The 24486-nt window shown below is 39.3% G+C and overlaps 1 protein-coding gene across 1 annotated transcript in view; it reads right to left on the bottom strand.

Moving 5' to 3' along the window:
* The window catches only part of hpse2 (heparanase 2), a 174616-nt gene that overhangs the window by 29026 nt on the left and 121104 nt on the right, over positions 1 to 24486 (bottom strand). The window contains exon 6 of the mRNA XM_034185268.1: positions 22103 to 22150. Coding sequence (XP_034041159.1) covers positions 22103 to 22150 — 48 coding nt within the window. The remainder of the gene's footprint in view (positions 1 to 22102; positions 22151 to 24486) is intronic.

Here is a 24486-nt window from a genome sequence, read left to right as displayed (position 1 = left end):
ACTTCCCATTGCAAATTCTTGGCCCCAATTTGCACCCCGATTCCAAAAATGAGGAAACCAGGCCTGATTTATTAGAATAGCAGGCAAAATTCATATTTCAAACTATTATTGCCTACTGCTGCTAATACTATTACTAGGGGGTGTAGTATTTTGCAAAATAAAACATGCGTTGTATTACCTCCTTAAAAAGGGGCAGTTATTATGAAAAAGAAAATGCAAATCATTGATCAAATGATCTAGTCTAACCCCCCTGTACACACCCCTTGAAGTTGAAACCCCCAAATCATGCATTTTTCGCTCCAAAATGCTGCCTGGCAGTGGTAGGATGTCTCTACCTCGAGGTTCGCTATGCTTGAGATACCTCACTTTCCCTGCCGAAATTGAGTGACCTCTTTCACCTCATGAAGGACCACAAGATCCTCCCCATGGACTATGACCGACGTTCAGAAATGGACCATTATGGACATAATTGCTCACATTATTCAAACCTCACAATATTAGTGCAGCAGATAACAGAATATTTGCAGAGGAATCCTTCAAATCCGGTTACAAGCACCAAAGTTTGACTGTGTATACCTTTTGGTACATATTTTAGAAAAATAACGTTAGCCATTTGAATTTTCAATAGGGTGCCTAGGGGTCAAATGAAGAACTGCATAGGAGTTTAAAAAAAAAAGTTCCAATCATATTGAAAGCTTTACCACATTATGTGTGTGATCACAAAGATTCCAAAAGGTATAGTTTGGACTATCTGTGACTGAATGTTCTGGAGTTATGGGGTGAAAACAGCAAGAATGGCGACAAAGGTCATTTTCAGTTTGTACAGAGGTCAAAACTTAAAGTTGCTCCAATTATGGTACATGATGCAAATTATTGGTTGAGTTAGTAGGAATAGTTTACACCATGTGTCATGCTTAGTTATCATGTTACGGGGTAACATATGTTACATATCATAGAATCCAATGGACTTTGGCATTGTTTGACCTTTACTTTGGAGCCCAAACAAACATTCAACACAGTCAGAACTATTCCATTTGTTAATCATATTAGTTCAACCAATAATTTGCACCACGTTTTACCAAAACTGGAGCAACTTTAACTTTTGACCACTGTACAAACTGAAACTGAGCTTTGTCACCATTCTTGCTGTTTTTACCCCATAACATTCAGTTATAGATAGTCCAAACTATACCTTTTTGGAATCTTTGTGATCAGACACATAATGTGGTATAGCTTTCAATATGATTGGAACATTTTTTTGACTCCTATGCAGTTCTTCAATTGACCCCGACTTGGCCCCTATTGAAAATTCAAATGGATAACGTTATTAAAGACGGAGATGGGACAGAGCTTAGGCGTGTACAGCGGGAACTAAAGGCTCGCCTTAAAGAGGCCAAGGAGTCCTACAGGAAGAAGGTGGAGACAAAGCTGCAAGACAACAAGATGGAGGAGGTCTGGGATGCAATGAAAACCATCACAGGCTGCAAAAACAGCAGCCGCAGCCCAGCAGATGGGGGTGTGGACAGAGCAAACCAGTTTAAGACCTTTTTAACAGGTTTGATTGTTCTACCTCTGCAAACCCCCCATCAACCCCTCCCGCAGCAGTTATCACTTCATCACCATCAAAACCCCCAGCAGATCAGCCCTCACCCTCACCATCATCATCATCACCGTCAGCACCAAAACCCACAGTAGATCAGCCAGACTTACAAATACCTGGGGACACTTATGGACGATAGGTTGGATTGGTCAGCCAATACTGACACCCTCTACAGGAAGGGACAGAGCAGACTGTACTTCCTGAGGAGGTTAGGGTCCTTCAGGATCTGCCATAAACTCCTGCAAATGTTCTACCAGTCTGTGGTAGCCAGTGTCCTCTTCTCTGTGGTGGTCTGCTGGGGGAGCAGCATGAAGAGGAGGGATGCCGGGCGACTGGACAAGCTGGTGAGGAAAGCTGGTTTAGTGCTGGGAACAGAGCTGGAGACACTAACATCAGTGGCAGAGAGAAGGACCCTCAGTAAACTGCTGGCCATCATGGACAATGTTGAGCACCCTCTGCACAGCGCCATCATCAGGCAGAGGAGCTCATTCAGCGGCAGACTGCTGTCCCAGTCCTGCCACACGGACAGCTTCAGGAAGTCTTTTGTCCCTCAGGCCATCAGACTGTTCAACTCTTCCTATCTCAGTAAGAAATAATCCTGTGACACATCTGTTTGATCTTTTATTGCTTTCTTTTGCACTACCAACACTGTTTACACTGCTTACTTCTTTGCACAACCTACACTGTTCACATTGTGTACTGTTTACATCTGTGCTACCTCCTCACTACTGCACTACTACATTTACTCCTCCGTCATATTCTTAACCCTATTTTGTGTGTCTGCTGCAATGTCTATCTATCTATCTATCTATCTATCTATCTATCTATCTATCTATCTATCTATCTATCTATCTATCTATCTATCTATCTATCTATCTATCTATCTATCTATCTATCTATCTATCTATCTATCTATCTATCTATCTATCTATCTATCTATCTATCTATCTATCTATCTATCTATCTATCTATCTATCTATCTATCTATCTATCTATCTATCTATCTATCTATCTATCTATCTATCTATCTATCTATCTATCTATCTATCTATCATTGTTCTACAATATGTACCAAAAGGAATACACAGTCAAATTGTGGTGCTTGTAACCACATTTGAAAGATTCTTACAGTTATCTGCTGTACTATATCTACAATGTTACTGTAATATTATTTTTGTGTTTGATGAAAGAAAATGCTTCTAAATATATTTCTAGAATAGATTAGATAGAACTTTATTGATCCCTTGGGAAGACTTCCTCAGGGAAATTGAGGTTCCAGCAGCATTGTAAAGCAGCACACAGAATATCAAAAGTGAAAGTAAAAAAGAAAAACAGTTTGAAAAAATATAAATATAAATACACAATATAAATACCGGACATACTAATCAATACTGGTTTACTGGCTACTGTTCCTCTCATTCCAGACCTCTGTCTTCCTGTTACTCCTCCTCCCCCTGAGTGAGGAGTTGTACAATCTGATGGCCTGGTTTACAGGCTCTATGTCATTGCCAGGCAGCATTTTGGAGTGAAAAATGCATAATTTTGGGGGTGTTGACTTCATGGGGTATGTACAGGATGTTAGTCTCGATCATTTGGTCAGTGATTTGCATTTTCTTGTTCATAATGGCCATCTCCGTATTTTTAAGGGGGTATTTCAAAATATTTGTGCTAACACCAACCCCTACTACTATGAGTACGGACGATTCCCATGACATGAGTACTTGTGCGCACAGGCCGCACAACGCTACTCCATACAGTCTATGCCATACTCAAGCCTGCATTACCATACTTTTCCACAAAGCAAAATTTATCTGTTAACATTTCAAAAGTACCTTCTGTTGAAGAGCACTTCATGCTTTTCATGGGATTTATGCTTTGGGTTTATGTTGCCGAGGAGAATCAGAATGAAGCTTTTGCTCAGAGAAGGATCAGTCCCTATGGCTTCACGTGGAAGCTATGAGGGGTGATTGAAAAGTTTTGAGCCTGACCCAGAAAAAGTAGGGTGTGGTTCTCTGTCTTTTGCATTCTGAGAAACCAGTATGTCTCAAGAATGTGTGAATTTTTGACTCACTGGGTGCAATGTTGAGAAATGTTGGTTTCTCAGAATTCAATAGCTGGAGAGCCATGCTCCACTTTTTCTGGGTCAGGCTCAAAACTTCTTGATTGCCCCTCACACCTTCATGTCAACTGTTACCTACCTTTGTCACATAGATATCCCACATGTGTATGATATCTATGCTTTTGCCAGGGCAATGACCTACGCTCATAATCCTTCCCCAGTCAGTAGTCACCCCGCTCCAATGAAATCACTCACATCTCACTCTGAAACAAAAACCAACCTACACTGTGTATTAATTTTAGCTTTAACAGTAGCCTCGCAACAAAATAACAGAGCAGCCAAATCCACATTCAAGCAGAAATTATTATACACTAGCAAAATACAAAACAAAATTAAAGTAGGACGCATGGTGTGTACATGTCCAGTACTGTTCTGGGATGTAAAAATGAAGCAGGTTTCTTATATGTCACCACACACTCTGGCCAAAACCTGTCCTCTCCGCTCTGTGCCTGCTCCAGTCCATCAGCACAAATTACATCCACTTATTCACATTTTGTGGATGTGTCTTGATACCACAAATGTTTTAAATCATGTTTAAAACTTTCCCAAATGCTCACAATATTCTGCAGTATCCCAGATTACATCTGTTTTCAGATCCCAATTGGGTATACCATTTAAAAAAAATTTTTGGTGCCAAAATATTACACAGTCAGGTGTGAAATAATCAGCAATGGGAGCTTGGGTGAAGAGCAATATACTGATTTCTGAGAAAGTCACTAAGTTTAATATGTATTAATTCCATTTAATAATTATTTATTAGCTTAGTAAAAATACTAAATATTAATATTTATTTAAATAATTCTACAGTTAATATGATGTAAACATACAAACATTTAAGTATTATATTCATTAGGTAATTGTTTTAGGTTAAATAAAATGTTAGATGATAGTTTAAAAAATGTGTTTTTGATATATTCCCTGGTTGTTAAGAGTCTAATTGCCCCAAGTCTCCCACATTTTCTATGTAGAAAAATATGACATTAAAATTTATCAGTACTGACAAAAGTGTGCAGTTTTTATTCAGTGTGGTGCAAACACTAATAAATTCTAAATAATTTCTGAGAGGAAAAAATAAACTTTCCATCTGCACATGAAATAAATTCCAGACACAAATAATGGCAACAAATCTGCTTTATGTCTAAAATTTAAAAACAGTAAATTATTAATAATTTTTATTAAGCAATCCAATATTTATCAATTTATTTTAACAAATGGAAGAATATATAACTTGGATGATGAAAAAACAGCCTTTTGATGAGGCTTTGATTTTAACATTGCATTAAATTTAGATTTTCGTCCTCATAATCACAGAAAATGGTGCACCCATTAAACCTGCAAAAAAGCTGTATGTGTTCCATGTAGTATGAAACAGGGCAGGTTTTTCTTTTTTCAAAACTGCCATTTCTGGAGGGGCACTGTGCATTGTAGGAATTGGAAGGAAGCTCCAAACCTGATGTCTCAGCTGCCAAGCAACCTTACAAATTACTTTATGTTAAATGGTTTAGGGTTTGGCTTAAGATAAAGATAAGGGTTCAGGTTTAATTTTTCTGAACTTCATAAAAACTTTGTAAATTTGAACAATACTTTCACTTCTGGACTACAGCTTTGTGCACTTCTGGAAGTCTTTCACAGGAGCAGCATTCTAATATAGTCAAGAGCCAATTCCAGAATATTTCTGGTACACATATTGTGTAGATCATATATGTTGCTGAGAGGTGGCTGAAAGAGGCCACAGCATGTATAAATCAAGACAACACTGGTAAATGCAGAAAACACAAATACAAAAAAAAAACAAAAACAAAAAAAAACAACCAACCAAACAAACAAACAAAAAAAACACCTGCAACAAAGAAAAACCTTGAAAATGAAATAAACTCTTGCAGAGAACACAAATATAGTCTACAGAACATGTAACAATTTCATTTGATAATGTTTCTGCTGCAAATTCATACAATGCATGCAAAAACAAAAACACACGGCAAAGATCTACAACACAACAGAAGTAATAATGACAAGAAGATGTTTATGCCTAGAGGACATTTAAAGATGGACTGTTTGATACATCACAACTAAAACAATAAAATATGAAAATATAGCAACTTTAAAATCATCAACAAAGAAAATACATACATTTTGGCCTCTCTGTCTTTCATGTATGTGCTATAGCTCAAAGATAACAGAGCACAGTGGTGCACAGAGGAAAGTCCTCCAGGCGGAAACCTCTTTTTGTGTTGTTAGTTCATCCATTGTGTTGTGGAGCTTTGCAACATGTCTGTGTTTTTGCATGCGCTGTGTGAATGTGTAACAGACATACTATCAAATTAAATAGTTACATCCGCCAAGAACGTAATAAAATTATCGGTGTTTATTTTTTTTGTTTGTCTGATCGTCAGTGAGATTATTTCAAAACTATTGCACAGATTTTGGCAAAAGTTTTAGCACAGATAGATATTAGGCCATGGAAGAATCCACTCAGTTTTGGAGGTAATCCAGATCCAGATCAAGATTTAACTTTATTTAGATTTTGAAGGATTACTTCAAAAGTACTTCACGGATTCTCACCAAATTTGCACCACAAATAGATATTAGGGCATGGAAGACTCCACTGAATTTTGGTGATCTGGATCTGGTGTCACAGACTGAATGGTTCCCCCCTAAAAATTTCAGACCACAGCAACATGTCAGAGTCTGACTCTCTTCACCCAAAGTGTTCAAATGGATTCATGGGATTATTAACCATCAGATAAAACCTCTTAAATCATTCTAAGGTCAGTTTTAAGCAGAAAACGAGGTGACTGGCAAATCGTTACTGACGCTCTGAAATGACGTAGGCGCTGCAGCAGCTGCTGTGCGCTCTGATCGGTCGTTCGTGTTTTATGACAAAATACGATACAAAATACAAAATACTCGTAATGCTGAATTTATGTGGAAATGATTGTTGTACAAAAGATTCAGATATCTGTCGCTGAGATAGATGTTGACTGGAGTGCAGTTTGAAGCAGAAACCAGGTGATAGTCAGTGAATCGCTGGTGACGCTCAGAAATGACACTGTTGACCTCCAAAATGACGCTTGCGCAGTGAAGGCAGGGCGGACTGATTTTTAGCGGGGAACCGTTCGGTCTGCGACACCAGATTCTGGATCAAGATTTCACTTTAATCAGTACATTAACAGTTCCCATAATCCAACTGTGCTTCCCAGAATGCACCAACAGAGTTCCGGTGTCTCACAGTGTATGTAAACAATGGATGACGTTGATCCAGCGAGTTCACGGGTGATTATGATGATGACACGTTCTCCCAATTGAAAGGGTTATCTGGAGGAGGTGGAGCACCTGTGATGGACTTCTGCTGCGCCCTGACTTTGTCTTGTTGTCCATACTTCACAAGGTTTGTTTACATTGTGCCCTGAACCAGAACTTTGCTGAAACCGACCTCTTGCATGAATCACGGACCGTGAGATGGTGCAAGATTCACAACTGCAAAACAGCAAATATAGGCTTTGAAGGATTACATCAAAACTACTTCATGGATTCTGGTCAAATTTGCACCACAGGGAGATATGAAAGACTCCACAAAATTTTGGAGGTGAACCGGATCCGGGTTGGTGGATGTCAGAAATCCTGGATTGTTCTTGTTATATGTGCTGCAGGTTATAGTTTTTTGTGTTTTCTTTGAAAGTTTTTTTTTCATGCAACTACCTGTTGTTGAATTGATGCAGATTTTTTCTTTTGGTTTGTAAGTGTCGCTGGATTTGTTCGTGCTATGTGATGTTGCCTTATCGCCCACTGTAGGCATTAAATTATAATAACTAGTAATGACAGAATGTGTGTAGTAATGTTCACTTTGAACAAAATAATTTTGTAAATACTACTTAGCAATGAGTTAGTTAAAATATGCATCTCCATAGTATAATTTTCAGTCTGATATATGGAAAAATCCCTGTATTATAAAAGAGAAAATAGGACGATCATATGACCATAACAACTGCCAGATCTTAAAATTACACAACAGCTCGCACAATAAGAAAACACACACACACAAAAAAATATCATTTATAAGTATTTGGGAAAGTCTATAAAAAAACAACAGATGTATCATTTAACTGGCTGAGAACAGAGAGGAACTGTGTTCACCGCTGCAATCTGGGCTGAACATTGTTGAGATTTTGGTCACAATGTTGGACGAGCCCCAAGTTCTTGGCTTCAAACTGTAAACAATGCAAGGATTAAATCATAACTTCACACAAAATATTTTGTTATCCTGTCATCTGTCCCAAGCACTCAAATCAATTTCTAAGTTCAGACCCAAGGGAACAAAACTCCAGGTCATATAAGGAAACAAGATTAAAAACATGAATGTTACTGTGATCAGGTACAAAAAAAAAAAAAAAACATTCAGAGTGTGAGTTTTGCAACCCAGTCTCACACCACTTCATGACGGTGTCACGAAAAGTAAATTAATTTAAGGTAAGGTAATAGTTTGTAATACCGTCATGAAAATGTGGCGCTTTTTGTGACGGGAGGACAAAGCCCCTCCCCCCGCCCCACCAAAAAAAAAACACCCAACATTTGTATGCTCACACGCGTGCATGGGTTTGTTTTAGTTAAAAACTAAATTTTACACACATATAACTTAAATCACTGTTTTTTCCTTCCTCTATTCTGTTTGATTCATCCAAAGAAAACAGGTATTATATTAGTTGATGATATAATGATATTAATTAGTTTTGATTAGCCAATAAGTGAGCTAAAATGACTTTATGTAACATGTATACTTCTAATTTTGACAACCTCAAGGAAAACAAAACCTTGAGCCCTCCCTGTGATCTTTAGTGAGACCCAAGGTTGGGATCCAGGAATTTAATTATTTCAAGTTGGATAGCTTGTTTATACAGAAAATCCATAGTGAAGGAGTTAAAATATTGATTACAGTACATGGAGAATGAAAACGTACTCAAATTTAACCAGAAACTAGAAAGTAATTTTTATTTGTCTCTCTCCCTCTCTCTCTCTCTCTCTCTCTCTCTATATATATATATATATATGACATGTCACCATTATCACCAGAATTACCTAAATCCAGTAAAGTGATAAAAATGTCCTTTTGTGCTCACAGGCAAAAATCTACTTGTTCAGCTTGTTTCATTGTTTATACTGAGTGTGAAAATCATAACAAAGATGACACATGACTAAAAGTAGTTCAAACTTATGGCACAGAATAAAGAAATGCACCATGAAATAAAACCCAGACACACAGAAGACAAAAACAGTGCTGCAGCGAAAAAATATTAATCATAAATGTGAATTTATTGTGAAAAGTATGAAAACCATTAAACTGATTCCGTTTGTATTATTACTACATAAATCATAATCAGATGTGTAAAACCTTTCTGTGGCCCTCAGTTTATGCTGAAAGGTTAAACCTCCACATAGGATCTAACACATTAGATGCAGCTTCTTTTTGGTTGCTTCCTTTTGTTCTCTGTGAAACATATTTTTGTTTTATTTGTGTTACCACCATCAGAACCACAGAGGAGAAAAAAGATTGCTTTCATTATACTGTAGGCACAGCTGCATGGGTGGATTTATGGTGGCCGTGAGAGGCCACAGCACGTCCAAATTAAGACACGAGCAAATGCATAAGATGCTTACAAATGCAAAACACCTGCATCAATACAACAACAGGTAGGTGCATCAAAAGATATCTTTACAAACTGAAAAGAAAAAAAAAACACTTGTAAACAAAGAACACAGAAATATAGCACACACACACACACACACACACACACACACAGATGCATCACAAATACAATCTGTGTACATGTGTATTCTCAATTTTTTAGTATACTAAAAAATTGAGAATCACTTTCCACATCATTGTCTTAATTTGAAAGTGATATGGCCTCACTCAGCCAGAGAAATTTCTGGTTTTACCACAACATGTCTTCAGTTTTACCCCCAAAATGTTTTCAATCATTTTCGCATAAATTTGCTGTACTTATTGTATTAAAAAACCTAAAAAACAGTGTTCACTGTTTACTGTTCGGTATTCTGCCAAAATAATTTCCTTTGAGATAATAAAGTTCATCTTATTCTTATTCTCAAAATATTCCAAATATTACGGCGGCAGAAAAATGTGTGTGTGTGTGTGTGTTTTAGGAAATTTGAACGAAATTTACCAAACTCTGCAAAACAAAATAAAAAAGAATTAATTGGGGAAAAAAATGAAAACAAAAAGTTATTCACCATTTCCTGTTTGACAACAAATGAATCAGCTGCTGTAGCAGATTATTCACTTTTGAAATGCTAGAAATTCAGAATGAAACATTTGCTTCAAAAAAAAAAAAAAAAAAAAAAATTTACTGCTTCAAACTGGTTGGAACACTAAATAAATCAGCTGCTTTGGAAAACAAGTCCCTTTTCCAGAAAATAATTTAGAATGTCAAAATGTTTGAAATACTGAACAAATTTCTGAAGAAAATGATTCACTGTTTCCAAATGCTCCAAACATGAATTGCATCAGAATGTATTTCAGTGATGTGAAGTACTTGAAACATGATGAATCAATTTCTTCCTAAAATGACTCTTTCAGAATGCTTATGCACTGAACTAACCATTTCCACCACAAAATGATTCAGTTTGGAAAAACACTCAAATTGTTTCAGAAAATGATGTCGTTTCAAAGTATTTGAAATACTACAGCCCTATATCTTAACAGTTGGGATGTGCTGTAAAATGTAAATGAAAACAGAATGTGATGATTTGCAAATAATTTAAACCCTATATTTAATTTAAAATGATACAAAGACAACATATTAAATGTTGAAACCAATAAACTGTATTGCTTTTTGAAAAATATGTACCCATATTGAATTTGATGCCAGCAACACATTTAAAAAAAGTTGGGGTCAAAGCAACAAGTCTAAGAGTCTAACAAGTCTGAAAAGTTTTAACTTTTGATGACAAGTGTCATCGTGGTGCCCGAGTGTCAATTAATAGAATTGGCAGAATTTTTCTGTCATCCTCTCATTGAAAACAATGTAACATCCGGTTTTCCATCTGCCACTTACAGCTGACATGTGAAAGCAGCATTACAGTTTGGTGCTGTATAAATAGACTGAACTGGACTTCTTTGCATCTATATACTAAGAGCCACCACTGAGCTGACAAGCTCGAATAAACATGCCCCTCATCCTAATGCAGGGGTGGGCAACGTGTTCCAGAAAGGGCCAAGAGGGTGCAGGTTTTCTTTGCAGCCACTGACTCCACCAGGTGATTTCACTGATTAACTGATTCCATCTGCTCAAAGTGATATTAATCAGTATTTTATCAGTATGAGTGTTTTATAAGTGTAATAAAGGTTTACAATCAGAAATAAGAAAGGAAAAGTAAAGCGAAATAATTTTCCACACACATTTATTCAAAACACACTATGATAAAACAACTGTTTTGACACTTTATAAAGGTAATTTGGCTCTTGTGTGAAAGACTGTACAACAAAAAGGTTCAAACAATAAACACAAATGCACATTTTGAACAATACGAGGTCTGTTAGAAAACTATCTGACCTTTTTATTTTTTTTAAAGACTATATGGATTTGAATCATGTGCGCTTGCATCAGCCAAGCTTGCACCTTCGTGCGCATGCGTGCATTTTTTCACGCCTGTCGGTTGCGTCATTCGCCTGTGGGCAGGCTTTGAGTGAGCACTGGTCCACCCCCCTCGTCTGATTTTCATTGTCAGGGAAATGGCTGAGCGATTGGAGCAGTGCTGAATCAAATTTTTCCAGAAACTGTGAGAGACAGCCAGGTGGAAACCATTCGGAAGATTCAGATGGCTTTTGGTGAGGATACTCTGGGCGTCACACAGATTAAGGACCATTACAACCGGATTAAAGACGGCCCACAGCGACGGAAGGCACGCCGTGCTCCGAGCGGCCATCGACAGGCTGAAACGACCAGATCATTTCCAAAGTGAAGGCTGTGTTGATCCGGGACGTCGTCTAACTACAAGAGAAATTGCAGAAGAGGTGTACATCAGCACTTTTGTGGCACATTCCACTGTTACAGGAGATTTTGTAATGAAAGACGTGCAGAGGAATTCGCGCATCGGCACGGAGCCTCGTAATGGCGCACAACAAAAAGCACCAAACTGCCACATGCAACCTCCGCTCTGGAACTGCTAACATCCTAAAGCCCCCCAGGACCAAATTTCGGACTATAGGAGACCAGGCTTTTCTGCTCAGCTGCTCCCAGGCTGTGCAATGCTCTCCCTGAGCATCTGAGAATGCCACAGTCTGAACATTCTTTTAAACAAGGACTGAAAACCCATTTATTTATTACAGCTTTCTCTTAGACCTTTTATAATTGAGCCTGTCATTTTTACCTCGAATAATTGCTTTATTTTTACATCAACTTTTTGCCATGTTTTGTGTGGTTGTTATTTTATGGTTTTATGTTTTTAATTCTAGCATTTAATATTTTAATGTTTTTAACCTGTAGCACTTTGAGATGATCAAATGTAAAGTGCTATATAAATAAATTTATTATTATTATTATTATTCATTTACCAAGTATGAACTGGAATAGGATTAAATATATTTCATTTAGAAGGACCTTGGAACATGTTTAACATTTTCTCAATAATTGCTGTCAGGTTTACAGCCAAATTTGGGTGTGATCATAATAAAATATATTTTATTTATTAACTCATATTTCATAAATAGTACGGCTAAAGAAATCTACTGAAATAGTTACCTATTGTTATTTGGGAATTCTATATACTCCATTTATTTAGTTTTAAAATAAATATTTTAAGAATTTTTATTTTAGTCAATTTGGTAGAATCGAGTGGATTTATCCATGGGCGTTGGGCTAGTACAGGCCATTTTGGTACTGTTTATGGTACTGATGCTCTAAATATCATATTTTTATTTTTATTATTTATTCAAAATGCTAGTGTTGAGCTATTTATGCAATAATAATACAGATTTCTAATTTTTAATTCTAATTTTCTAGCAGGACAAAAATCATGGTCTACCCAGCTAAAAGGTGAAATGTGGATGGTGTGAGATTGGGTTGTAATGGCCCGCGTGTAGTTCTGATCTGCCTCTGAGTGAGAATGTGCAACCCATGATGAAATGCAAAAGCCAGCAATGCAAGAGCCCATACATGAGCACTTTTTTGAAATGTGTTTCTGGCATCAAAAAAAAATGAGCTCATATGTTTCAAAAACAGTAAAATAACAGCATGTGATGTGATGTCTTTGTACAATTTGCAAATAATATAGGGTTTAAATGATGTAAAAATGATCACATTTGGTTTCTATTTAGATTTTAGAAAACGGAGTCATAACTCAAACAACTGCTTTATAAAAATATTGTGCTAAAACACTGGAAATGCTGTGATGGTGACACGTAGTGGACGTAACCCCACAAAATGACGTAGTGAGAGTTGGTGTGTGGACCGTTAAACACGGGAAGAAGTGTAGCTCTGTGCTGACCAGCAGGTTATCATCAGATCAGTCACAATACAAAAGCTGAAGAGTAGCTTCCCTGAGGAATGCCGTCAGGAAATTTACGGCCCCTCTGTGATGTTCGGCCTCCAGAGGAGGAGGAGACCTCAGGTCTCTATGATCTCTCTTTTTCCCACCTCAGCTGTAAATAATCGGCTAACTGCACTCTCTGGCACGCAGCACTGAACTCCCAGTGATAAGAAACAAAAAAGATATAATCTGTCATTATTTCACATTTAAAGCATGTCTGAATGGTTACAAAAAAAAAACACTAGGAGTTTTTGAAGAAAGTTATTTATGACATACTGTATGTGTAATAATTCTAATCGTGAATCTTTCATCAGTACATAGTAAAAAAAAAGAAAAATAGGATTTTGTTGAGCATGTTTTTTTCACACCACTAACACCCCTTTACTGCAGCAATTAGGACACATGTTAAGTGTGTTGCTCAGGGGCATTTAGGCAGCAATTCTTGTAAAAGGGGAAAATTTGTCTCATTCACTTTTCTTGCTTATATTTTCACAGCTGGAGTTGACACCGTAATGGAGCTTCTTAAGGTGGAACACATCCTCGCGCCGTGTTTATCGTTAAGTGCTGGACACGCTGAAGGCCCCATTATAATTTTTTAAGAAATGAAAACGATTAAGGATTAAAGTTTTCTGCATGGAAAAAACTGTTACCATGTATATATACCTTCAAGACAGCATCTTCTCAAGGGACATCCATGCATGTTTGAACAAGACAATGCAAAACCTCATTCTGCAGTACCAGTACTGGACTGGTGTGTCTGCAGTCCTGACTTTTCCCCAATAGAGAATGTGGGAAGAATTTTGAAATTAAAAAAATTTATCTGTGATGACTCCATATTGTTACACAACTTAAGATGTGCTTGTAGGATGAATGGTGGAAAAATACCTGAAATGCTTCATTGCTTGGTGCCCTTAATGTCAAAATGTCTCAAAAATGTCTTAATGTTAAATGTTGTGAGAAAGAATGGCAACATTACAAAGTGGTAAATGCTTTAGGGCCCCTTCACACACAGTGTGAATTTGGTCAAATTGCACACGAATTGCGCATGAAGCAGGAATCATATCCAAAACATGTAAATTCGTAGCTGCCTAGAATGCCTCGTACACCTGTTACTACAACTATTTGCGCACACCAGCAGCTGTGCGAGTCCATCAAACCCTCTCACGGCAGGTGTTGGCCAAATTCCAGTTGACACACACACACACACATCTAACACCGCTTGTGTGGCACTTAGAAAATGTGTGGGCATTCGCACTATTATCACGAAAACAGTCAGCAGATAATCATTGTCGAGCTGGATGTGAAATTTGTCTAAGTGCCCCAAGGGTGTGGCTTTGCAAACCAGCAACACACGTGAGGTGACAGAGTGTTGGCTCCCCCCAAACACATGTGCCGTGCATGTGAATCGCGTGTGTGTTGTGCCCCCACATCCGTAAACATGTGGTGCCGGGGGGGTGGGGGCGCTGCTGATATATTGATGTACAGATGGTGTGTTGGTGTGCATTGAACTGACAGGGGGTGTGTCCATCCACAGCGTGCACATTGACAGGCTGTCCCAGGTGACAATGGACTGTCAGATCATAACACGTAGTAGGCAAGCTGACTGTCATGTTATCCATGTGAGCTCTGTTCTACATGGACACACGCGCGGGCCAGCTGGACACACTGGACCAGTAGATGTGGCCATGATAACAGTGCACAGCTTCGTTAATGTCATTTCATGACTGTACATCTATGACCATGGGTCATCTACAGAGAAACAGACGGTTCATACTTGATAAGAGGGTGCTTTTTGTGGTGTGTGCTTTTATTTATTTTTTTTTAAATACGTCCATGTCATCGATTTCAGGCATTTTCCCACACCATTTGCAGGCCAGTGATAGTAGCACAGTGGTAAAGTTTCGGGCTGGCAATCAGTAAAGTCCAGGTTCGAATCCTGTGGGTGGCATGTATTTTTTTTTTTCCACAGGAGTGGCGCGATGTGGTTCCACAGGTACCCGCTGGTTTTTATTTTTTATTTATTCCACAGCAGCGGAGCGATGTGGTTACACATGCTCCAGTTGCTCGCACTGTGTTCGTGCAGGAGCGTGCATGACATCTTTGTAGCAGGATCTTACACGCCTGCCCGCCAGTGCGATGTTATCGTGGTTCACTAATTCTAACTGTTTTGCGCTGTTTCGCCGTGATTCAACCAAATTCGCACTATGTGTGAAGGGGCCCTTAGTGTCCCACCTTGTTTTAATTATTGTAGGCCTGAAATGTGGAGATCTGGAATACTGAGTCATCTGACCACAATACACATTTTCACTGTGTGATGGCCCAACCCAGATGCCTATGAGCCTACAGACGTTGACACCATTCCTGGATAAAACTTATTTTTTACACAGTAAAGTTTGTATAGTAGAGCTTGGCAAAGGTTTCCCAAAGTCATTCCTTGCCCATGTGGTTATATCAGCTATTGATGAATGGCAGTTTTTGATGCAGTGCCCTCTGAGGGATCAGAAATCATGGGTGTGCAGCTCAGGCTTGTGCTTTTTCCCTTTACACACTGAAATTCCTCCTTGAATTGTTTAATATTATGCACTGTAGAGGGAGAAATATGCAAATCGTTTCCCACCTTTCTTTGAGTAAAATTGCTTTTAAGCATTTGAAAACTGTCTCACACATTTGTTGACAAACTGGAGATCTTCTCCCCATCTTTGCTCCTGAAAGACTTTTTTGTGGATACTGCTTTTTCACCAAATCGTGATTACAATCACCTGTTTGAAATAGCATCATTATTTAAGTTTTAAATAAATTGGTCCTGTCCAACCTTTTTTTTTTGACTGCATTGCAGGGTTGAAATGCAATGGATATATATTAACAAATGAAATGAAATGAAGTTGACCAGCACTGTGATAGATTGGTAACCTGTTCAGGGTGTACCCACGTTTACCCCACCTTTTGTACAGTGCCCCAACCCCACCACCACTGCAACCCTTAACTGGAATATGTGGGTTTAGAAAATGGACAGATGGATAGATGAAGCTGACCACACAAAACATGAAATATCTTGGGTTAATAGTGTCTGCATTGAAACACAAGTGAAAGTAAATATAATGATCACTGTGGGCTTTTTTGTTTTTTTTTGTATGGACATATTGGGCTTCTGCAGTGCTGAGGTAAGAAGCTGTTTCTGATCAGTTGGTTTAGGTTGTAAAATGCTGGAGATCTCCTTTAAACTGGAGAACTACAAGGTCATAGCATTTATTAGTTTTTGATTTATTGCTTACTTAATTTGGTTGGCATGGATTAACCAACACACCCATCCACCCACTGAGCTATGTTTTCACTGTACAAGCCCTACACTGTTTCCGGCACAGAGCGTCATCATCCATTGATGGAGACAGCATGCTCTATATTTGAATATTTGGCACCGTAGGGAAAAAGCATCATGCAAACCACATATAACTGTTGTGTGACTGAGCGGTAATCAAATCCTTCACTAAAATGTTTCAAATCAAACATAACACACTGACCACAAACTGTTTGACAAGTCTGCAAGATTGTCTGATCCAGTATGTTATGAGTTCTGCATTTCAAACACATTCAAAACAACTTCAACCAGCTGCGGCGGAGCAAAAAACTGTAGACGTGTTAATGAGTGGTCCTTGTTTTTATTGGTTTGGCTTCTTTTGTCGAGGTCAGAGTTGCTGTCACGCAGCTTGGTTAGCCTGGAATCTGGACCTTCAGCGTAAAACATGCTAATTGACAGAGAGAATGAGCCAGAACATATGGTTTGACTTTAGCAGTGTGGGTGGTGTTTTTCTAAGTCTTACTGACAGCCCTTCTTCCTTCCGTTTCTCCTAATTTCTCCTAATTAGACTTGACCTTCACCTTAATGACCAATCGCTACTTAGATGAGCTTACACTAAGTGTCTGTGTTCACATGTTTTATGTGTGTGTGGTGTGCATAAAGATTAAAAATAAAGCCTTTAAAAGATCAAGCCATTCAAGGATTGCACGTATTTGTGCAATAGATAAAACACAGGTGTTAGTAATTTAACCCGTGCAGTCTGTTTTTCCTGTTGCTTTTTTTTTTTACTATGCAACAGTCATTGCTGCATCTCAGTAACGCAGCTGTTACAAAACAGATTTACAATGTGAATTTTGACAGTGTAGTATATTGACACAGTAATGGCAAAGTAACTTACTGTGTATGTTGTTAGAGTGGAGCTAATCATCATATACCCACAGTACTACAACTGCAACCTTAACTGTAACCTTAAAGGACATGTCGCAGTGAAATCATAATGATTTAGATTTAGGCTACTATCCGATGATCCACTGGGATTACTTTGTTTACTTCCGTGACCAGTTTCAAAGTATACGGCATTAATTCAGCTTGGGACTCCGGTGAGGGCGGTCGCATCTCCTCCTCTCTCCTCTATTTCTGCTCCAACCTTCAATGTCCCTACTTCACCAGGCTGTGAATTCTTCAAACTATATTGGATTATCCATGGAATTGATCAGCTGGTCTCTGAACGCTATTGACACCATTTTTTCTACAAGAAGATCAGGGCCGGGGAACCCTGCATGCACGGATGGAACTTACCCTGCGGGCTATGTTCTCGACGCCTGGGAGACGTGGAGTGTCGCATGCTTTGCGCCATTCTCTGTGGAGGACGTCAAGGATTTATTCATATTTGGTTTCATAGTAGGAGGGCTGGTACTTATTGGCTTATGTGCTGCCCTGATCTAATGAGTTCGGCAAGGCAATGTATTCTCAGACTGCGTTAACCCTTGAACTCAGACGCAAACTGGATAACATCTTGGAGCAAATGCGCGCCTTGCAGGAGAAGGTGAAGATTTCAGAGGCCGGGGAATTTTTATAATTTGGGATCTGGTTTGTTCATGTGAAGCTGAAAAAGTGTTTTTCACTGCTCATCCACAAACATGGCAGGCTTATCAGCCTTTGAAGGATAAAATGCCCCATTGTTTTCATCCAGAAGAATCTCTACGGCCTTGGGGAATATTTGCTGCCTCCTTATCTCTCTAACTCCAGTACAAGGACAGTAACTGACTCACACATGGACAAAGACTGAAGCATGCTCCACTTACCCCCCCACCTCCCTTCCTGCCCCCATCACACACCCCATCCCGTCTACCGCTCAAGCCACTCCTTCACCCCTCCGGGGGCTGCGCAGTTTTAGCTGCGGCAGGCCCCCGTTCCCCCCAAGCTGATGGGCGGCGCGTCTCCTGTTGCAGGGGCTGCAACACACTCACAGTCTCATTTCGGAAAATGGACTGTTTCAAGTTTAGTGCACATAAACAATGTCAAATGTATATGTGTTGTCTTAATTCTGATGTGTGCCATTATTACGGTAGACAAGTAATAATTGTGGATTAATTGCTGTATCTTGTCTGTGGCAATTTGAGTGTGGACCTAATCTCATCATTGTTGTACTTGTAATGACAATGACAATAAAGCTCATCCATCCATTCGCAGCAAACAGCTATGGAGACTTCCGAAAACAAAGTACTCGTGAGTACTCGAGTGTTTGCGACATGTGACGTAGCTACTAGAAGCGTCCCAGCATGCGCTTCAATGAGCTGAGGCACAGATTAATTCCAAAGATTACACAAGTATGATGTTGTGTTATGACGACTTGTTTCTCACTGATAACCATTCATTTTGATGCAGTCACGGTAAAAGCAGCAGCTGTGAGATGGCTTTATACACCTGTGGCAATTAGTCATAAACGCAGCCTGTTAAAAACGCTAACAAATGTTGTATATAACTGAAAAATCTAATAAATATATATATCTGTGTCATCATGGAGGCATTCCACGTCCATTAAATGGCAATAAACAGCTGATGTGTGGGTTAAAACAGCATAACAGCTGTTTTAGCCCGCACATCATCTTTTTTTATTAAGGGATTATTCAACAATTAATTCTCTTGTAAAAAGTTCGTTATAGAGATTGATAGTTTTATGACATTTGAGAGAGTCTACAAGCTTAATACTGATTATATTTTGTTCAAATTCAGCCAGATGTCCGTCTAAATTGGGGGTTAAAACAGCTGCTGTGCCCACACACACACACACACACACACACACACACACACACACACACACACACACACACACACACACACACACACACACACACACACACACACACACACACACACACACACTCACTCAAAGTAAATAGCTCCATTGAAAAGAACACAAAGCAAAAGATGAAAAAAAAATTTACATTCCACTCACCCAGTGTAAAGATTTCCAAGTTAATCCACAACAAAAACAAGCCCCCATGCATGTGGTGCCAACCTGGTGCCAACTTCACACTGGTGATCCACAGCGCAAGATCATTTTCAAGTTCCACTCGGCCAGAGAATAATGTCCAGGGCCACTCGCTCTCGGCGCACGCGTGCGCATAATGTCCGATCACAGCTCTGCCTTCAACTCAACTTCTGTCAGGATCGTGGCACATTAGATAGTCCATTATCTCCTGAAAATAGTGTCTTCTGAGTTTCTCCAATAAGAGATATAATACTGCATGTCCAGACATGTCCACAGCAGTAAACCAGAGGCTGTGGCACAAACAGCAGCATCACAACACTTTAAGTTCTGACAGACTCTGAAAAAGTTAAGAGTTTCGGGGTGAACTGTGTCGTCTGCTCTGTAAATCCGAGCCACTGCTTTCAAAGAAAAGCTTCAAAGCTTTGTTGTCGGACAGAACCTCATTCGTTTCCCTCTGTCTGTCTCTGTCTGGGATGTTTCTGTTTACGTCACATGCAGAGAAATTACTAGATTTGCGGAGTTGGATGCTTTCTGGAAATGTACCTCTTTCCTCACTTCAGGTGAGGAATAAAAACATCAGAAACCACTAATTATGAGTGCATGTGCGCAGAGAGTTTCACAATCATGAGTACTTTGATGTTGTGTAGCTAACTGGGACATTAAAACACATGCGACATGTCCTTTAAATTACTGAGTACAGTCACCCCTTTGAGTCTGGTCTGTTTGAGGTTTCTTCCTCAAATTATCAGAGGGAGTTTTTCCTTACCACTGTCGCCTGTGTGCTTCCTCTAGGGGTTGGTAAGGTTAGACCTTACTTTTGCAAACGCCTTGAGGCAGTTTTGTTGTGATTTGACGCTACATAAACTAAATAAATTTAACTGAAATTGAATTAGCTATGTAGCAGCCTGTTATCTGATTAACCCATATTAGAAGCATTGATTGAGCCAGATTCATGCTAACTATAGCCAAATAAGTGTTGTATGGCTGGGGGGGCCTGGCTGCCTTTTTGTTTCTGTCTTTTGGTTTTCCTTCCAGGTGGCTTGCATTTGGGACTGAGTGGCTGTGTTGCTGAGGTTATCAGGACCTCACCCTGATCACCTGCGGCTCGTCAGGACTCACAGCTGAGGTGCATCTATATAGATTGGAACATGGTGGCATTTAAGACTGGAGTATACAATGTGTATTTGCCAGAGACTCGACCTTGTGACCAGACGGGTGAGATCGTCGTCTCGGGAGCCATCTCATCATCAGTGGATGCAGAGAACGTCCAGGGTTTGATGCACGGTCTGTGAAAGAGGAGGGGGTGAGGTCTCATGCTCGTCAGCACACTTCCTGAGGTACGTTAGATTTTGTGACTAACATTTATACAGTCAGTAAATGTGGTGTCCCTCACACCTTTATTATATTGAGCTGTATGTTAGTCATGTATCGGCTTCCACTGCAGTGGAGTTTTGTGAACTGGATGTTCCATGTCTGCAGGTTGGGAAGCTGATTAGTAATCAAGCCAGGAAGTGTTTGCTGTTTGTACACCTTTAAGTGTTCTCTCTGTGTGTAGAGTGTGGACTCACATAATGGTTCCTTCTTTCACAGACTCGGTTTGTTGCGGCCACCTGGGGGGTGTCGGCGGGGTCCTTGGGTCCGAACAGCTTCTGGCTCCGGACCGTTAGCGCTGCTGGGAGCGCACCACGCCAGACCGCACTTTCTTTTGTTGTTTTTTGTATCACTGTTATGTATTAAATTCAGTTAGCCTTTGTACCGTGCTCTGCTTATTTCATACTGGGTCCTTCAAATGCTGGTCGGTTCTCCGAGCTGCGTCCGACACATAACAATAAGGTTGCTGTGTGAATTTGAATGAATGGTCAGGACTATCATTTGTAAATTTTCTTAACTATATCTGGATTAATTTTGGACCCAGCATGAGAAAGGTGAGATTGGAGATAGTTTGGGCATATGCAGATTAGGTTTGATGGGTATATTGAGAGAAGGATTATGTTGATGGAGTTGTCAGGGAAAAGTTGAAGAGGGAGGCCAAAGACGAGGGTTATAGATGTGGTGAGGGAGGACATGCTGGTGGTTGGTGAGCTAGAGGAAGGTGACGAGGGATGATTTTCCAGATAAAATGATTTGGACAAGTTTAAAGTAAGTTTATTTTGGTTTATTTATTTGTAACTCTTAGCAATGCTACTTTTATCACTACAGCTATCAAGCAACCTAAGAAAGTGGCTTAGCTGTGTGAATTAATGTTCCAACTATAATCAATATATCATATAAATATGGCTTGTGATTTGGTATCAACACAAAAAAGTTAACTAAAATTGAATTCAACTTCAACTTTTTATTCAGACTATACCTTGTTTGAGAAAATGCACGTCTGCAGTATGGCAGTGTTAGATATGGTTAATAATGCTCATTAATACCCATATAAGAGGAGATGACTGCACACGGAACAAACATGGGCTGGCTTTAAGGTTAGTTGAGTGAGAAATCAGAAAAAATGGATATTTATCAGGACAAAATAATAAATAAGAAAAAAAAAGGTAAAATACCTACTGTTGCCACGTAACTGCATCTACAACAGAGCCAGCATTCTTCATGAACCTGTAAACGAGAAATAGAAATGAATAGCATTTATCTGATTGGCTGAATGACAAAAATGTGGGGGTGTGGCAACATTGATAAAAGTCAGTACTTTAGTGCTCAAAACACAACTGGACTGATGATAGAAGGTGAAAACAACTTCATCGTAACATGATGAAGGTAATAGAGGTTGAACTGAAGTGTATGGCAACACAATACCACAGGGATTAGGAATGTTGCCTCACAACAACAAGGTCCTGCAAGGCAGACTAAGATCCAGATCCATACCAGTTCCACTGTGGCAAGCAGGAGCAGTGAAAAGAAAAGATAGCCAAAAGAACAATCCAGTGTATGTTTACACAACTGGGTAATATTTTAACCGAAGCACAACCTCATTTGCACTTCTCATTAAGTGTTTTAGATAATGTGGCAATTTGCCAGCAATTTGTCTAAAACCCAAGCCTGTCTGTCTGGGAACCAGACGAATCTGAGAGCTCATATTTGATTTGCTCTTGCAGATTAGTCTGGCCCAGGCCAATCACAACTGTTTATCTGATATGGTGGGCGGGCTTCATACAGTGACAGACATTTGGCTTCTACAACTACAGCTGGGCTAGGCTAGATCCGCTGGTTGGTAAAGAGATGTGGTACAGTGAAAACCCAATGGCTGTTGTTTCTCCGTTGGTTGCACACTTGGAAGAATAGATTAGCAAAGTGACCAAACTGGGAGTCACTGCCAGTGCAGATCAGGATCCACAATGAGGCAAAAATGGATGCTGCCAGCTTTATTTGGGAGTCTGGAGTCCTAAACTGCTTAACTTCCAAGATTTTCCAAGAACACCTTATGGGGACTATCATGGATGATGTTCAACCTATGTACAAATGGTAAGTGTTACAAATAATATCATACCAAAGGTCTATTGAACTATGAGCCAGAAGAAGATACTATAATTAGCTACCAAGCCTAGCCTAGCTGTACTTATGGAAACTATTGTGCAAGTGTTGCAGAATAGAGTTTATAAAGTGGTAACATCAACACAAACAAAGCAGTAGGCTGTGATTCATGGCACTATTTCATTAACTAAGTTATGTAATTAATGTTCAAACTAGCTTGTTAGTCTATCTTATCAAATTCAGTTTGTTGAGAATTTGTGTGGTTCCGCATACATCACGTTTCATTGCTCTGATTGGTTGTTGGTCTATTTAATTGTGTCCAGAGGCATTTTGGTGGTGTTGGTGACACCCCTTTGGAAATTGAAAGCAAACTAAAAACTTCTTATGCCAAATCAAACATACTACTGCTACTACGACTACTACTACTACTAGTACCACTAATAACAATAATATACTTTTTTAATTTTTAAGCCTTGTTATAAGGAGCAGAGAATACAAGATTTATCTTCCTTGTGTTCCTTTTTGTTCTTGAAAAATGTTTATGTAAGTAGGCAGTGTATAAATTAAATGACATGAATGAATAAATTAATGAATTAATAATAACTAATGCAGTGGGAAACAATAGCTCACAAAGGAGGAATAACACAAGACATGATCACAGTGACTGTGATAAGGCAGAAATAATTCATTTTGCCTAGGCTTTTCCATAGCTGAGGCCTGTGCAATAAATGGTAAATGGGTGTTTTCCTCTGCAGGCCTTCCGTCCTGGACACCAACATGGACTCCAATAATCTCCCAAAATTTCCTGTATAATTTCCTGTATTGTCTATTGTGTCGGTAGCATGGCCCAAGCAGAGGGTTACCCCTTTGAGTCTGGTCTGCTTGAGGTTTCTTCATCAAATCATCAGAGGGAGTTTTACCTTACCACTGTCGCCTGTGTGCTTGCTCTAGGGGTTGGTAAAGTTATGCAAATTTGTTGTGATTCGGCGCTATATAAATGAAAATAAATTGAAAATTGAAATTTAATACGAGGGCTGTCCGTAAAGTATAGGTCCTTTTTATTTTTTTCAAAAACTATATGGATTTCATTCATATGTTTTTACGTCAGACATGCTTGCACCCTCGTGCACATGCGTGAGTTTTTCCATGCCTGTCGGTGACGTCATTCGCCTGTGAGCACTCCTTGTGGGAGGAGTCGTCCAGCCCCTCGTCGGAATTCCTTTGTCTGAGAAGTTGCTTTGTTTGATCAAAATTTTTTCTAAACCTGTGAGACACATTGAAGTGGACATGGTTCGAAAAATTAAGCTGGTTTTCAGTGAAAATTTTAACAGCTGATGAGAGATTTTGAGGTGATTCTGTCGCTTTAAGGACTTTTCACGGTGCGAGACGTCGCTCAGCGCTCTCAGGCAGCGTCATCAGCCTGTTTCAAGCTTAAAACCTCCACATTTCAGGCTCTATTGATC

Source organism: Thalassophryne amazonica, chromosome 13, assembly GCF_902500255.1.
Source record: "Thalassophryne amazonica chromosome 13, fThaAma1.1, whole genome shotgun sequence".
NCBI classification, from domain to species: Eukaryota; Metazoa; Chordata; class Actinopteri; order Batrachoidiformes; family Batrachoididae; genus Thalassophryne; species Thalassophryne amazonica.
Note: the sequence above shows the minus strand (reverse complement) of the source record. Positions and strands in the feature narration are given on the sequence as shown.